General features: G+C 43.7%; 1 protein-coding gene across 1 annotated transcript; it reads right to left on the reverse strand.

Moving 5' to 3' along the window:
* Nucleotides 1-37: 37 nt before the first annotated feature.
* xkr6a (XK, Kell blood group complex subunit-related family, member 6a) lies at nucleotides 38-14941 on the reverse strand. The gene is made up of 4 exons (XM_085264600.1): nucleotides 13775-14941; nucleotides 10506-10702; nucleotides 9513-9930; nucleotides 38-8342 (listed from the first exon to the last, which is right to left on the reverse strand). The coding sequence occupies exons 1-4, from the start codon at nucleotides 14362-14364 to the stop codon at nucleotides 7838-7840; spliced, it is 1710 nt and encodes a 569-aa protein (XP_085120726.1). The 5' UTR covers nucleotides 14365-14941; the 3' UTR covers nucleotides 38-7837.
* Nucleotides 14942-16080: the final 1139 nt, after the last annotated feature.

Raw genomic sequence — 16080 nt, forward strand, 5'->3', positions numbered from 1 at the left:
ATGTCAGCTGGCATTGGGGAAAAACAACCGAGACACCTTTGGGAAAAATTAATTTATATTCCTTTATATTTTTTTTTTCTCCATTGCAGTCACATTACAATGTAATAAAATGATAAACATATAAAATCAAACTCAATACTGACGCATATACATTTGTTCTGTGTTCAAAACCAAACGAACTGTACATGTTTTCATTTATATTTCTTTCACATCATTTAAAATCTGTCATAATTTCTATGTAGTCATCTGTATTATTGTAAATCTTTGTCTCTTCACAGATAAATAGACTTTATTTTCAGGAGGTATTGTAACAAAAATAACACATTTCCTAATGGTGGCTGCCTAGAATCACCGAAAATATCATTCAACTCTTAACCGTAATGCTTAGGTACTATCGTAGACACGCAATACACAAACTGAAGGTACACGATGGGTCTTCTCGTTCCCCTCCCATTTGTATTTGTTGTGAATTAGGGAAACCCCCTGAATGGTATCTCTCATGAGCTGACGTGGGAGCGATTTGAATTTCTGTAGTGAAGTTAGGAGATGTTAGCCAGACAGCCCGACTCGCATATGAAATGTAATACACGCCCATGTTTTGGCTTTTTTGTGATTGCACTGCACTCAGCTAGTTGATTATATGTGGAGTTTAAAATGTCCTCCTTATCCAATATATACATTTTTATCACAATCACCTGGACTGCAGGAAAAGGGAAATGGCTAGTTAGCTTTTTTTGTTTTTGTACGAGACACTGTATTTTTTAGTCAGAACCAAACTAGCGAGCTGATATTTGGAATTGGGGTGAATTGAGAAATTGAACATTTTTTTAATGAAGGTAAAAACTAATGACTGACTTGGAAAATATGGACAATTATAAAAAGATGCTGCTTTCATGTCTAATGATATGTATGCTAAATATACGACTAAAAGATAAATGATAAATGTGACTAGAAGTCACAAACTCTCTAGATAAGGTTTGTACAGAGATTAGATGTGGGAGAAGTCTTCTTTTATAATAAATGAATACTTCCGATTTATTATTTTATATCTTTTATGTTATTTATTCCAAACAAAACCAATTGTGCGAAAAACTTTTTCGTTAGCGTTAGCTTTTTGGCCAGAACTAGCTAGCTAGCTAATTAGCCATTTCCTTGTACGTTAAACTTTAAACTGAAGCAAAAATAATTACCCAATGGATTTTTTAATTTGACATTTTTGTAGTAATATGTAAGCAAAGATAACCTGAATTGATGAAGTGATAAATGTGCAAGATTGAACTCAGAAATCAAGATTAAGGTTTAAAAAAAAATAAATTAGTTGTCAGAATGTTAACTTTTTCTATTTTTACATTTACCATTATTTTGTCTTGTTAATTTCCCCCCATAAACATGAAAGTCTTCTCTCTGAATTTTCTGTGACTAAAATCATAATGTATAACAAATTATTTTGTTATATATTATGATAAACATTTCTTGTGAAGGTTTCTTTTGAAATAAATTATTGCTTAATAATTATTTTATTTTAAAGTAAAAAAAAGGAGCACAGTTGTCTGGCAAATCACCTCCAAAAACGTCATCCCACCCACAGAGCTAATATCAGTGTGCTTATACTCAAGACAACACAATGGCACAGATTCCTATGAAAACACAGCTTCCAGTCAGGCTGAATTTTTCTTCTCTCGTTTTACATTCTGGATATTTAGAAAGAACATTTACTATCGGTACATTTCAAAGAGCCATCTAAGCAAACCCATGGAACATAGATCCAACTGAGAAGGATTACCAGAAAAAGGTATTTACAATCAAAATGCCACCCACAAGAAAATAAAAGTTACTTTTGCACATCGAAGTCGCTAGAGCTACTTTTTTTCTCCCCCCAAGCTGAAGAACATGGTAGAAAAGCATGACCCTAACAAAATAAAAGCTCATGGTACGTCTAACAGGTACTTCCAAGTTAAGGTTTAGTTTGACCCTGCCCTGTGCTTATAGTATCCAAACCTGAGTCAAACCACTGAAATCCTTTTTGTTCATTTTCTGTGCCAAAACTACCAAACCTCTTCGGTTCCTCAAGGAAAGGATTTGAATTGTCATCGGACTCAGATCTGGTAAAAACTGGTCTGAGATCAGAAACAACTTAACATCTGGCCTCAATAAAACCATACTTTCACAGCTCTAGACCAAGCACGCAAAAGAATATATGAAGCATTCATGACACGGTATGGTAGCTTGTGCTCAGACACACACACACACACACACACACACACACACACACACACACACACACACACACACACACACAGCCTTACCACAGGCCTCATATGCTTTGTAGACCCTGATAGTGGAACATTTATGTATTTTATCCAAAGGAAAAACAACTCCTTGGTTTTCATTTCATTTTCACAGATACACATTCCTCAGTCGGGAGGTGGCATTCATCCCAGTTATTCCCAAGGTACAGTTTTCCCCTCCCGACCAATTTTAAACCATCAGAAGTCAATCCTGATAGAGAACAATGTAAAGTCCATAAAAATAATCACCAAATTATTTAAGAAAAATGCAAAAAGCTTAAAATCTGTAAACAAATGGTACATCACATATTTGCAATTCTGCACATCAAGACTTTATGGTTTATTCCTTCCTCCTAAGAGAAAAAAAAGCCTAAAACATATATATAAAAACAAGCAACGCGTGAGAACAGTGATGTGGTATTTCTGTAAAGGTTATCTAAGGCCAGAACCTTCTTGCTTGTAACCTTGCATAGCTGTGGATGTGAAGCCATACAACAGTGACATAACACCTACTGGATTTAAATTCTCTTACAGTGTGGGCATGAATAAGGCTCTGGTTTTCTCGGAAGAAACTTATCACTCAGAGCGCGCAGGCTCAGTCATAGGCCCAGTGTGGATGATTTTTGACTGCTGGGTGACACAACCGAGACTGATGTATGATACCTGGACTTTGATCATGAGGCTATTGCTGAGTCTGAACGCTCCTTATGAGTAGTTCCATATAAAGAGAGAGAATTGTATTATTTGGTTGCTTCTAACCTGATTTGGCTATAATAAACCTGATTTCTCATTGGCTGGAGCTCTGGGTGCAAAGAGCTGTGGATTGGATCAAAAAAATTAAATCAGCGGTTAATGCTGTGGGAAAAAAACAAGCGGGGCAGCTGCTCTTTGTTCAGAAACATATAAGCTGTGACTCTTGGCCATTTATATTTACTCTCAAATCCAGATCGCTCATGCGAGATTATTTGTTTTTCTGTGAAACGAGCAGGAGATGCCTGACTGTGCTCTCTAAATGGCACATGACGCTGTTTTCCTTTGATTTCTGCGTGTTGACGCTATTCTTCATGTACAGTGCATGTCCAGATCAGAGTGTACCAGAAAAGTAGCACCACCCTCCTATGACTCATATCTTAAAAAAAACCACACACACACAGAAAAAAAGAAAGAAAAAAAGAAACCACCTCCACTTCAGTCGAGCAGATAAGGCATTGTTGCTTTGATGTGTTTCACAGAGACGGAAAGTGTTGCTGTTTTTACATACGCCGTCAACATGAAGGAATTAGACTGTTTCATCGATTTGAATGTTTGATACACATATTTGGCTAATTCTTCACTGTAACCACAACTATACAAAAACCCATCTAGCTTTACTCAATAGCACCATATGAATATTGTTCCCAAATTATAAAGGGGTAAGGGAATACTGGACATTGGTGTGTGAGTGTGTTTGTGTGTGTTCAAGCGGTGAGGTAGGGATACATCCCATGTTATTACACTGCTTTAATTGTGTGTCTCTCCCTGCTTCAGAGGAAAACCGTGTGTGTTTGTGTGTGTCTGTGTGTGTGTGTGTGTACACTAAGCACATCTCCCCCATGTTGGAGACTTGCATAGCTTCTGCAGGACAGGAAGAGCAGTTGTCCGTTTGGACGGAGCCTTTGGCACAGCCTTGGCTGATAACTGAAGGCAGTACTCAAGTTGCACCATAGAATTCAAAGAGACAATCTGCCCTTATTGCACCATAAGTACATGTGTGTTTTGTATTTGCACCATATGAAGTGGGATTAGCAGCCAGTTGACTCTGAAGCTCGAGAGTGTCGCACCATATGAACACTGATGCTGCTGCTTCTGTTACGCGTTCGCAACTAATGTTTCTACTCGCCGGATCGCAGCAAATGGACTGATTTGTCTGTTTTGTTAGTCGGCTAGCACCACAGAAAAATAATGTGAGCCCACCTATCGTTCACACTTAAAGGGACGCTGTATTTCTGCTTTTAGTCTCCTTATTTAAATTTAAAAAAATTCCACACTGGGGTAATTATTACAGTTTTATCTACTGATTAACTTTATCAGTCATTAATGGTGTTCTTAACATCCGCTAGTTCATCGGTGAACCACTTTGGTGGTAGGGTTGCCGTTAGGGTTGCATTTCACCAAACAGGTGAAAGCGCTAAATGGTAGATGTGACCCTAACCCTTAAACAAGCCTTAGGGTTAAAGCTGGCAATGTTTCCCAAGGTAAGGATCAGGACTATCATTATCGCTAAGTTTTGGTTTTTTGTTGCTCCAACTTTGTCATTTTTCTCTGAACTTTCATGCACAAAATTTGTAGGAACAGCCAAGGACAGAGGATATTGGGTCTTGACATTGCGTCTTGGTTGTTTGAGTACGATGCTGACTTTTTTGCTTTCCAGACACTAAGTGGTTCACAGCTAATAAGCAGCGGGGTTGATAGTTAACACCTGTAAGTCTGAAGCGATGGTTCTGAGCCAGAAGAAGGTGGATTGCCCACTTTGCTATGGGGACAGGCTGTTTTCTCAAATAGAGGAGTTAAAGTGTCTTGGGGTCTTGCTCATGAATGGGGGAAAATGGATTGGGAGGCTGACCAGAGATTGGTACAATGTTTGTAGTGATCCGTAACTATTTGGCCACAAACTGTGAATAGTGACTGAAGGAATAAAACGGTGGATACAACTACCAGAAAGAAGACTCAAAAGACTGTCTGGACTCATCCTTAGAGATAAGGTAAGGACTCAGAGTAGAGATGTTTCTTCTCAGCATATAAAGACACCAAGTGAGGTGTTTCAGGCATCTGACTAATATGCATCCTGGAAGTTTCTTAGGTGAGACTACTGAGGAGAGACCTTGGGTAGACCCAGGACAAACTAAAGATATTGTCTCTTGGCTGTTTTTGGGAATGCCTTGGTATCTTCAGAGTCAGTGGCCATGGAAAGGGAGCACTGGTCATATCCGACAAGCTTTTCTACAACCAAATTTTAATGTGATACCTTAAAATTGCAGGTTTTACCAATAATTCAAAAGATTCTCATACTTCTGGGTCACTGGTTGAAATCAATCACAGAATTATAATTTGAGGACTAATAAATTAATAAATTACGTATATTTGCAAGTCGCTCTCAGAAAGACTTTGACTTTTACCAAAATTACAAAATTTGTTGACGTACCCCAGTTTTAACTCTCTCTATACCCAGCCCTCATAGCAAAGGCGGTTGTAGAAAGCAGGAGAAAGTGGGCTCATGGAACGGGATCAGAGGAAACCCCCCCCCACAGCGTGAGATTTCAGGAGTTGCACCGTTCCCGTTGACATGCTGATGACTAATATCTCAGCTCATGTGTTTTCGCCTGCCAATGTAACAGCTTGGATTACAGGGGTAAACAAACCAAAAGAAATAAATAATGAGCCATACACCACAGCTCAGCTGTGGGTGGCTTTGGAGGAGTTGATATTGGACACGAAACAGGAGAAGACAAGTCACTGGGAGGGTTGTGATGACTGAAGTCCAAAACTGTTTTATGTCATTTTCAGTGGCAGCACCCTGTTAGTGTGGGACCAACATGATTAAACTATCACACAAAAAAAATGTAGTAGACCTCAATTAAAAACAATTACTCTTGAATCTACCTTTATTTTTATAATATAAAAAGACCTCCCACAACTGCTTGGAGCATAAAAGGAAATGATGGAGAACTTCCCCTAAGATGGCATTCAAATTTCACACTTTATTTCCCTCCCAGATGAGCAATATGGTTATGACCAGCATCATCTAGGACTTTACTTTTTACATTTTTACTTTTCCAAATGTTCAGGAAGAAATTATTTTAGTGCTTTTGTAATATGCTTTAAGAAGCAACTGTTTTTCATTTTTCCACATTACAGCTAACATGTTGCTAACTGCCCTCAACATACTTTTTTCAAGTCTATCTTAAGGATATAGTTGGGCTTGCTTTGTTCTATGCTCAATTGGCCTTTGAGTTACATGAGGAAAGTTGTACTAGTTCTTTATCTCTCCATTAAATATGAGTTCCTGCAAGCAGACTGCCTAGGTTAGCATAACAACCAAAAACAGGTAGAAACCTTTAGCTTTCAAGATCTCGAGTCAGATTTTGTGGCAGGACTTGCTGAGTTGTTGACATCGTGTAGGCAGAAACGAGCATAGAAAAGTAACTATTTTGTTGATAGAAATAACATTTGCTACAAATTCATATACATGCTTTTCTTTATTTAGATAAGTATGAATTTATAACATAGCATCTACTATTGCGCTACACAAAGTAACCCAGATTAGCTGGAAAACTTACTCCCCTGATTACCCTGATAGGTCAGGTATGAACTAACACATTTCTTTTAAAAGCCCTGATCAATAAGAATTATAATTTTTATAGTATGAATTTGTTTCCATATTTTGAATCACAAGCACATGAACTCCAAAATTCGAAGAGTTACTCTTTTACTGTCTTAGGAGCAAGTAAATGTGCAATTATTCTTAATGGTAGATGGTTTGGCTACTTTCTGAACCCACAAAAAACTATTTTTTACATTTATCTTTTTGTATAATTTAAATAAGACAAGATGCTAGCTACTAGATACTTTAGGAGAAGAAATCCAGGCTAGCTGTTTTTACCTGTTTTCAGTTTTTTTAAGCTAAGCTAAGCTAGTCAACTCTCTAGTGCTAATATTTTACTTGTTGCCTTTGACAAGACAAGTAAATCTACTAAACTAAAACTGTCCTTCTGAGAGACTTTAGCTAAAATTTTAGATTCTTTAAAATTGAGGCTGCAAATGTAAAAATTGTTGTTTGAGTGTGCCTTGGATGCCATTACTGCCACTTTGTCTCCATCTTTTCCATCATGCTCGGCCACTCTCCCCGTTAACCTTGTCAGTGATGTCGAGAAACTGATGTGTCCAACAACAACATAACAACAGATTAAAAAACATCCTCTCTGTACATAGAAAATATATACACTATCTTTTGACCAGACTAATAACGACATGTTACAACTCATTTTATTAAAAGTGACCGTCATTGTGTCACATCCTTTTATTCTTCTTAAACCTGTGAACGCGTGCAACATAAATGGCTTGCGGTGGTCAAGGACTCCATCGTAAAACTACGCTTATTTTTCATATTTTTACTTTTTTTTTCTTTGCCGCGGAGCGCGCACATGTGAAATTAAGGAAATGAGACCAAGTGAGGGACGATTAAAGTTAAATAGAGTGACAAAAGGTTTAAGAGAGGAGGAGACGGACTCGCGCCGAAGCAGCTTGTTGAGTCATGGCCATGGGACTCACAGGTCGCAGGTGCCCGCAAGGAATGTAAGTGTGATCGCGTGTGTGCGCACACATATAAGTGTGACAGATTGCTTCTGTGTGTGTATGTGCTTATATCAAGTGTGACTTTCTGTGCATGAACGTGTTTCTAAATCTTCTCTAAATCTGAACATCCACATATACATACATGTTTTTTTATGGTGCACATGTGCTTTTGTGTACTTGTCTGTATATGTGTGTGTGTGTGCTGATTTGTGTGTTTGTCAGAGTGAGGACTCATACTGCAACAGTTCATACAGGAGGGGTCCATCACGATAGCGGATGCCCACAGCGGCTGGCGTTATGTACTGCAGGATGTTTATAGTCCTCCGCAGGCGCCTGTCTACATAGTGGGCATCCCATGCTGGGTAACGCTTCCTGGGCATGTCGATCTTTATAAGCGGGCCCTCGGGCTTGGAAGTGGGGGGCGCAGACCTCACCTGGAAGACGGGAAGACACGTCTCGGCCACATCCTCTTCCGTCTGTGACTTGGCCATGTGGGCTGGTGTGGGAGGGGCTGTGGGTGGGGCTGACGGGGGGAGAGGGAGACCCCAGAGCAGCTGGGCACAGCAGGATGAGGCGGGACTTGGCTGGAGGTGGGCAGTGGCAGGATGGAGGAAACCGTAGTACAGCAGCATGACCAGGACGCCCCCTGCGAATGTCAGGTAGACGCTGCACAGTGCCAGGACGGCATAGGAGTCGGTCAGCACTGGATCTCTGTAGGCATACCTACAGGATGACAGGTGACAGTACAGGGGTTAAATTAATCGGTGTACATCTACACGTGTTTATAGCATTAAACCATCTTTCCCACTGGTCCCCCAAATCTGATTATAATTGTTTTATCTACTGATGGGTAGCCCAGTGTGTATTTTAAAACATGGTTTATTAGTGGAGTTGTACTTAATATTAATAATCTAAATCGGCAAAATAATTTCTAATCATCGTTTTAAAATAAATGTAGAGTCGTACACTCAGTAACCCTTCTTTTAGACAAGCCCCTGCATGCTGCAGGTGGCACTGCTAGAGGGACAGGAGGAGGGCACCAAACTTTAAATCTGTCAAATTTAACCAAGCAGTTTGTTTGCATACACGCAGCTTTTTGCTTTAGCATATTAAAACGACTGCACAAACATGTAAAGCATGCTGGTGGTGGATGAGAGCACATGAAAAGATGGATGAATTTCAATAAAGCCATGACTGTGATAACTCTGGCTGCCAGAAACACTGTCATCAACTGGCAAAACAATTTTTCGGTGTACTACTTACTGGCCCTGGGCCATGTGGCCATATTGCAAGTAGTATGGCAGTAAACTCATCACGAAAGCATTTACTAGCCTTTTATTACATGAATATTGTGATATAGGCTTACCTTGCTAGTGTTGTAAATGGGCTAAGCCTTGGTAAGCACTTATGGTATACTTTAAATGTGTCTGTTTACTTGTTCATTTCAGAATAAATTTGAAGTCTGAGCAGGATACAATACAGATTAAATACTCAGCAGAACAAGAACAAGTAACCTTCAAAATAAAACAGGAAGTAAAGAATGAAAGGAAAGCCTGAGAGAACACAGGCAGCATAGAAAAGATAAAAAAAACTCCAAAATTACAAAGGAAGGAGAAGAAAACATTTATAAGAGAATTAGAAAGAGATCATTATACAGATCATTGCCATTTAGCTTTGTGAAGCTGGATGAACCTTGTAGGTGTGAAACTGAGAAGCTGCAGGACACTGCGTGCCTTTACGGTAGCTCCTTGTGAAGTAAGAGGTACGCCTACCTTTTATAGTTTTTGGATATTCTTGCATACATTCTGTGATATTTATGTGAAAAAACATATTTTACGATTTTACGCTTGTTGCATCAGGGATATCAAAGAATGCAAACGGCGCTAAACTCACCACAGCCCGGTCAGGATGCTGTTCTCGGCCAGCACCACGGTGTAGTACGCCACCATCCTGTATCGCGTCCGACCCTCTTTCACGTTGAACCAGCAGAAGATGTAGACAATGCCGACCACCATGTTGAAGAGCACCTCCTCCCACTTGGACATGCAGAAATCAGTGCCTCCGTGCACCACCCAGAAGGCCATGGCGCACCAGTGGAGCACCACGAAGATGCCGAAGTAGATGTGGAAGAGGGAGGCAAAGAGGGCGAGCGAGAGGACGCGGGAGAAGATGGTGAAGAGGCGCCAGAAGAGGTGCAGCAGCGCCCCGCGGTAACTCATGCTGCGCTGGTCGTCACGAGAGTCTCGGAGCAGTTTGTGGTAGGAGGCCAGAACCCAGGCGAGAGACAGGAGGGAGGCTAAGGAGGAAATGCCTGCAGGGAGACACAGAGGTGGATGATTTCCATGCTTCTCCTGTTTTGTATAAACACGACATTATAATGACTCACTAGGGAGGGAGAGGGGGGAAGGTTGTTTTGTGTAATGGTGTGAGCATACAATAAGTAAGAGGTAGTGCGTGTCACGACCGAGACATTTGGTAATGACGAGTCTCAAATACAAAGTTATTTTTAATGTCCCAGCTGCCGTGTGTATCCGCCCCCTTGTGTACTCGTCACATCTTTCCATTAAGGTAAACTGTGTCCCAAAACTCCAGAGTGAGCGCGATGAATAACACCAGTGGGTGGCCGCCCAAGATGATGCATGCAACACGGAAGAGGAGGATGATGGAGTCTGACTCGCACATCGCTTTCTATCTTTGACAACCTGAACAACAGTAAAAACCTGCGAAATCCAGCAGCCATCTGCAGCTACACATAATCAAGCACAATAGGTGCAAATTGATAATTAGCACTTGAGCAGCTGCTCATTTGCATGCTGTTTGCTGGCTACGCGAAAACATGCTATTACGCCGGTACAGTGCAGTCTGTAAATCCATCCAACCACCTACACTGTAGCGTCTCAGCTCGGTTCTCCTGGATCATGATGCAGAGCTGCAGGACCAACTGAGGCGCCGACTCCAGAAACGTTTCCAGCAAACGCAACATGTTGACGTCAGCGTACTCGAACATCATGGCCCAGTACCAGCGCCGCTGGTGCTCCTTCTGCCGACGCGACATGACGCCTAGGTACAGCGTCCTGATGTACCTGTAGGGGTTCAGAGGGGCAAACACGCATATGTCAGGCTTTTCTACACACATTCAATCAGGGAAGTCAAACTCATTTCACGTCGTGGGCCATGTACGGCCTGCTTTGATCTTAAGTGTGCCAGACTCACTTAAGATCAAAGTGTAAAGCAGTTTATCTGCACATTAAATCTCTGCGATATCACAATGTAATAAAGAAGAAGTGCAAATTCAACAGTACATGTTAGTTTTTCTACATGATAAAGAAATTACTCTTTGGGCTTAAAATGTAAGAAATAAATGTGTAAAAATAACAGTAAAAGTTCTGGATTGTCCTGTACGTTTGAAGCAGAATGTTTTTGTTAAATCACAGAAAATATCTTTTTTAATTAATTAATTATATTTTACTGAGGACAAACTGAAAAAAACTTAAATTTCTATAGTAGATCATGAAAAAATCTATTACTTCATTACTTTGATGTAGTATGGATGGTGAACAAGATGTCAACTTTATTAAAATATAGATAAATTCAAAATTTACGCCCTCCTTCAGACTCCACCAAAGATGTCCACTGGGTCGGGTTGGAGCCTGTGCTGGGCCACTTCTGGCCCTCAGGCCTTATTTTTAACACACCTCCTTTAGATGCAAAAAATATAAATAAAAAAATCTGCATGCTGTCACTGATAGCAGATCTCCCTAATATGGTCATCTAAGGCACACGAGCAGCTTCCCGCCTGCTGGAGGGCCGGCCAATTAGAAAAAGCTGGTTTAAAGGGAGCCAAAAGAGCTGGTCTCAGACGGCAGTCAAACTCGTGGACTTCATCAAGGTCCCGTATCAGACAGATATGGATTATTTTGAACTCTACCAGAGTCCAGGAATAAGAATAAGGAGCTGGAAATGAGCCTAATAGGTCACATCTTCCCTTGCGTTCTTTCGCCTAATCGGGCAACTAAATCAAAACCAACACTCTGACTTATTCCTGTTTCACCTGATTGGTGGCTGTGAATATTTCTAGCCTTCATTACTTCATTACACTGAATTTAACCTTTCTATAAACAGCCTTGAAGAGATGCTGATCTATACGTGCTGGATGTGGGAAACTACAGCACATGTGGGCGGGATGTAGGCAGTGATCTCAATTAAACTGCCTCACTGCCACACTGAGCGTGTGTGTGTGTGTGTGAGAGGAGTATGCACACAAATGTAAACGTGCTGTAAAAATAAAATCCTTCAGCTTCCCCGTGCATGGCTGCAGTCCATGCATGGGTGTCCTCCATGCAGACGTGCACTTCTACATTATGTACAGTACGCCTATTAGAGCTGGAGGTTAATTCACGCCCCATAAATAATGCAGCGTCCCTGGAAGAAAATGCCCACATGTGCATCGATTTACAGCACGCCGGCCCTCCCAAACGAACCATTTCGAGATGTTTTGGTTTTAAAATAAGGCCAGAAGGATGTGTGTCCTTGACTCAAGAGCAGTGAAGGATAAATAATCAGTATCATTTGTTTGGCTTCTGTAAACAGGAGCTCTGGTCTGCAGTGTTGAGTGTAGCAGACAAGCTCCTTAATGGCCTGACATGGAAGGAGGTGGTCTCAAACCAAGTACAGCTGATCTTCCATCCAGCCCACCCTGCCCCCACCACTCTCACGTCTCCTTCTTCTCCCCTCCCCCTTCTTTTTCACTCCACTTGTGCATGTCCTCACCCCCCATCTCTCCCTCTCCACGGCCTCTCCATCTCTCAATTTCCCCAGCTATAACCACCCTTTCTCGCCCTCTTCTCCCCCACCCTCTCTCTATGCTCCTTCCCATCCGGCCCTTCCTCCAGGTGGGAGAGTCCATTCTGAGGGCCAAGGGGGGACAAATACTGGTAAGTGTGTATGGGTGTGAGAGGGGTTGATTTAACCCTACAACCAAAGCACAGCAGCTGTGTAGCACATCAGCATAGTAGGACGTAAACACACACACACACTACTCTACTCTCCCTGCTGCCCACCCAGGGGCAAGTGGACACCATTAAGAAGTCTTCTCAGAGAGAAGAAAGAGGAGGGAGGGAAGAGAGCAAACGTTGTCCTTACATAGACTGGGAAGCTGGAAAGGAAAAAAAAAACACCAGCGCACTCGTGTTACTTCTATAACTACAGTGTGTGTGTTTGTGTGTGTAGACCAAGCTGCATGCTTATATGAGGCAAGAAGCCCACAATGAAAAGAAGTGTGTGTATTTCAGTTTTTCCCCCAACAGTGCTTTTAGCACAATTAACACCTAACATTGTCCAACTGTGGGAATATATGTGTGTGTCTGTGTGTGTGAGAGAGAGAGATAAATAGAGAGAGGGAGAGAGAGAGAGAGAGTAAGAGATGTGCTGCCAGAAGCGCAGATGCTTTTCCTCTTTGTACTCTCCATGCATGCTGACACTCATGGGAAGAGCCTTGACACCGTTTTTCCACTGTTCACACACACGTGCTGACATGTGTCAGCGCACACACAGATACACGCAAAGGCATGCTGACATTTCAGAAGGGAAGAGCCTTGACCAAAAGCTGGAAATGCTGGGAATCTGTTCAGCACCATGGAGAGCGCTTCGGTCAGCCCTTAAAACACACACTCTGAAGGATGTGGCTCACTTTGTTTCTTTACACTGTGTGAAGGCTTAACTGTAGCTACTCTGCAACTGCAGATGCTTTACTCAGGTTCTGTTCTGGCTCTGAATTCTACTCTTTCTTACTGCAGGGCGGTCAGCGAGTTGCTGAATTAGCTTTTCATAGGATGAGTCAGAAATGAAAAGTTTCAACAGATCAGAGTTTGTGTGTGAAATCAGGCTCTCTGTTCTCCTGACTGTCTCTCTTAATATCTTCCTGTCATTCCCAGACAGCAACTGAAGCACAGAGGGAGTCGCAGAGAGCCTTTCCATGTCTTCCTCTCGCTTTTCTCTCCTGCCTGTCACTGTGAAGCGAGCTGTCTTTTCTAGTAGCCACATCAAGTGGACACCCTGCTCTGCTCATTAGGAGCATTAAGTTTTTGTGAGCCTGTTAGAGAGAGAGAGCGAGAGAAGGATCAGGTGTGTTTGTGTTGCCCCCCTCCCCCTCTTACCTCCACACTTGTCCCAGCTGGAGGATGTGTATGGTGGCCTGCCACAGCCAGATAGTGGCCAGCTGCAGGCGGTCCCTTCCAGGATACAGGCACCCGAGAACCACCGTGCCCCGCTTGGTCAGCCCCTCGACCTCCCCGAGCCCCCCGCCGGTGTAGTCCTGCACGAACCATCGGAAACTCAGAATCTGGACCAGTACCGAGGGCACCAGTACGAAGAAAAGAGTGAGGCCGAACCAGAGGTAGTCCTGCCTCTGGTAGTAGTCCATCGCCAGGCACAGGTCCGTGCCGACGTCCCAGAAGAAGACAAGGAGGGCAAGGATGATCCAGAGGCAGTCCAGCCACAGCTGCTCCCGGGGCGGGCAGTGAGTCTCCCGGATGCCGACCCCTCCGGCAGGCGGACTCCCGCCGAGCAGAGAGCCGAGGCAAGCTGAGCGGCAGCCCCAGTAGCAAGCGGAAGAGCGGCAGCACTGACAGATGTGGATCGCCGCGGAGTCCAGAGGCTCCTCGGCGTCAACATCATAGAGCTGGGCGAAACCCCCGCCGCCGCCGCACCCGACCCCGGCTTTGCCGCCGTCGGACTGTGCGGCCATGTTCGCCTTCCCGCTCCTGCCCTCCTGCGAGATGCACGACAAACGCACCGTTTTGCTTTCTTGTGGGGCGCGGACACCACGTCACTTCCCAGATACCTGCTGTCCCCTACCCTCTCGCTCCGCGGCGACTGCTGTGACTCTTTCCCGCCCTGGGCGCGAGGAGCCATCAGAGCCGGCGGCCGCGCGACGGCGGCTCCTCTTCTTTCTCTACCGGCCGACACACACCCGCCGGGGGCTCGCGGTCAGCAGCAGCAGCAGCGGAATCTGTTACCGTTCTAGTCCGGCAGCCCCGCATCCTCCCCGTCCTGCGCGCGCGGTCATCTAGGGCAATGAGAGGCTATGACGTAATGCATCTCCCGCTGTTCTTAAGATGTGTGAGTGACTGTGTGTGTGTGTGTGTGTGTGTGTGTGTGTGGGCGCTAAACGGACAGCAGGCTATTCTCTTTAACTGCGGCTCTGCTAATGTAAACCTTCCTGTTCAGTCAACTGGAGGCCCTCCTGCTCCTCCTGCCCCCAGCACTCAGGCTGCAGATGCCCGGCGTCCGCTGCCACCCATGTCCGCTCCGTTCCTTTCCGCAGCTCCAGCCCTCTGCAGCTCCTGCTTCCCCTCTCCTCACGTTCTCTTACGCTTTCACTCCGCCCTCTACCGGATAACAACTTCAAACCCCCCGATCCACATCCGCACACACGCTCGAGCGAGCGCGCGCACACGGACTATGGTCGTGCACTGTATGGGAACATATGGACTGTTTTTCCAAGTAGTTTTTCATTGGAAAGAAAAAATTCCCAACACCTGACGCTCAATCAATCAATACCCCCCCTCCCCCCCAACACACACAGCTCTCCATGACTCCCTCACACTCTCCACGAATCTCTCCATCATCTCCTCCAGTGGGCCGAGCGCCCAGTGGCTGTGCCAGCCTAATCAGCCCTAACATATGTGCGTTTGAGAGATCCCTGCTAGGCAACCATGGTGCCAGAGAGGGAAGGATTTAGGAACACGAGGAAATGGATGGACACTGTATATGTATGCGCGGAGATGGAGGGGGGTAGAAATGAGAGCATGGATGAAAGGAGGTGTGCAGAGAGAGAGAGAGAGAGAGAAAGATAGAAAAGAAGGTTTAGCTGAAGCAGTTTGAGAGGATGAAAAGGCTGACGGGATGAATGCAAGAGAGAGAGGATGAGTGTGGAAGATTAAGGAATTGTTGTTGACGGGATGAAGAGGTTGTGTCAGAGGTAGAAGAGGGGGAAAAGGCCAGAAAATGTATGGTGAAACGGAGTGGAACAAAACAACGAAATGACATTAAAAATGAGCACATTCAGGAGATTTAAATGGAAAGAAGTTAGGATGGGGAAGTAGATACAGATGATGAAGGTCAGGAGAAGGGAAAATGGGAGGAGAGAATTTTTTTTAAAAGGAAGAAGGGAACAGTTGATTTAGGAATTCTCAGTGGGATGGAGAACATGCGTGTTTTTTTCCAATCATACTCCATTATTATTTTTAAAAAAAGCTCACACAATCTCTCTCTCTCTCTCTCTCACACACACACACACACACACACACACACACAGACGTAAGCAAGCGTGCACTGCATCTCTTCATCACACTCGCACGCCTTTTCCGCGTCCCCAGAAGCACGTTTCTGTGCGAGCTCATGCACTCTCTTTCTCTCTCTCTGTCCACTGGAGATTAGCCGCTCTGTTGTCATGACAACC

The sequence above is a fragment of the Mchenga conophoros genome, linkage group LG23, assembly GCF_057382185.1.
Source record: "Mchenga conophoros isolate Kocher_MC1m ecotype Shallow Benthic linkage group LG23, M_conophoros_male_GT1.1, whole genome shotgun sequence".
NCBI lineage: Eukaryota > Metazoa > Chordata > Actinopteri > Cichliformes > Cichlidae > Mchenga > Mchenga conophoros.

What these genes read in the sequence shown, in the direction of transcription:
- xkr6a (XM_085264600.1), bottom strand. Translation starts at nt 14,364, where the DNA reads ATGGCCGCACAGTCCGACGGCGGCAAAGCCGGGGTCGGGTGCGGCGGC. An exon ending in CAGCTGGGACAAGTGTGGAG is followed by an intron (nt 10,703 to 13,774) that starts GTAAGAGGGGGA and finishes GAACCCCTACAG; the next exon opens with GTACATCAGGACGCTGTACC. An exon ending in CCGAGCTGAGACGCTACAGT is followed by an intron (nt 9,931 to 10,505) that starts GTAGGTGGTTGG and finishes GTCTCCCTGCAG; the next exon opens with GCATTTCCTCCTTAGCCTCC.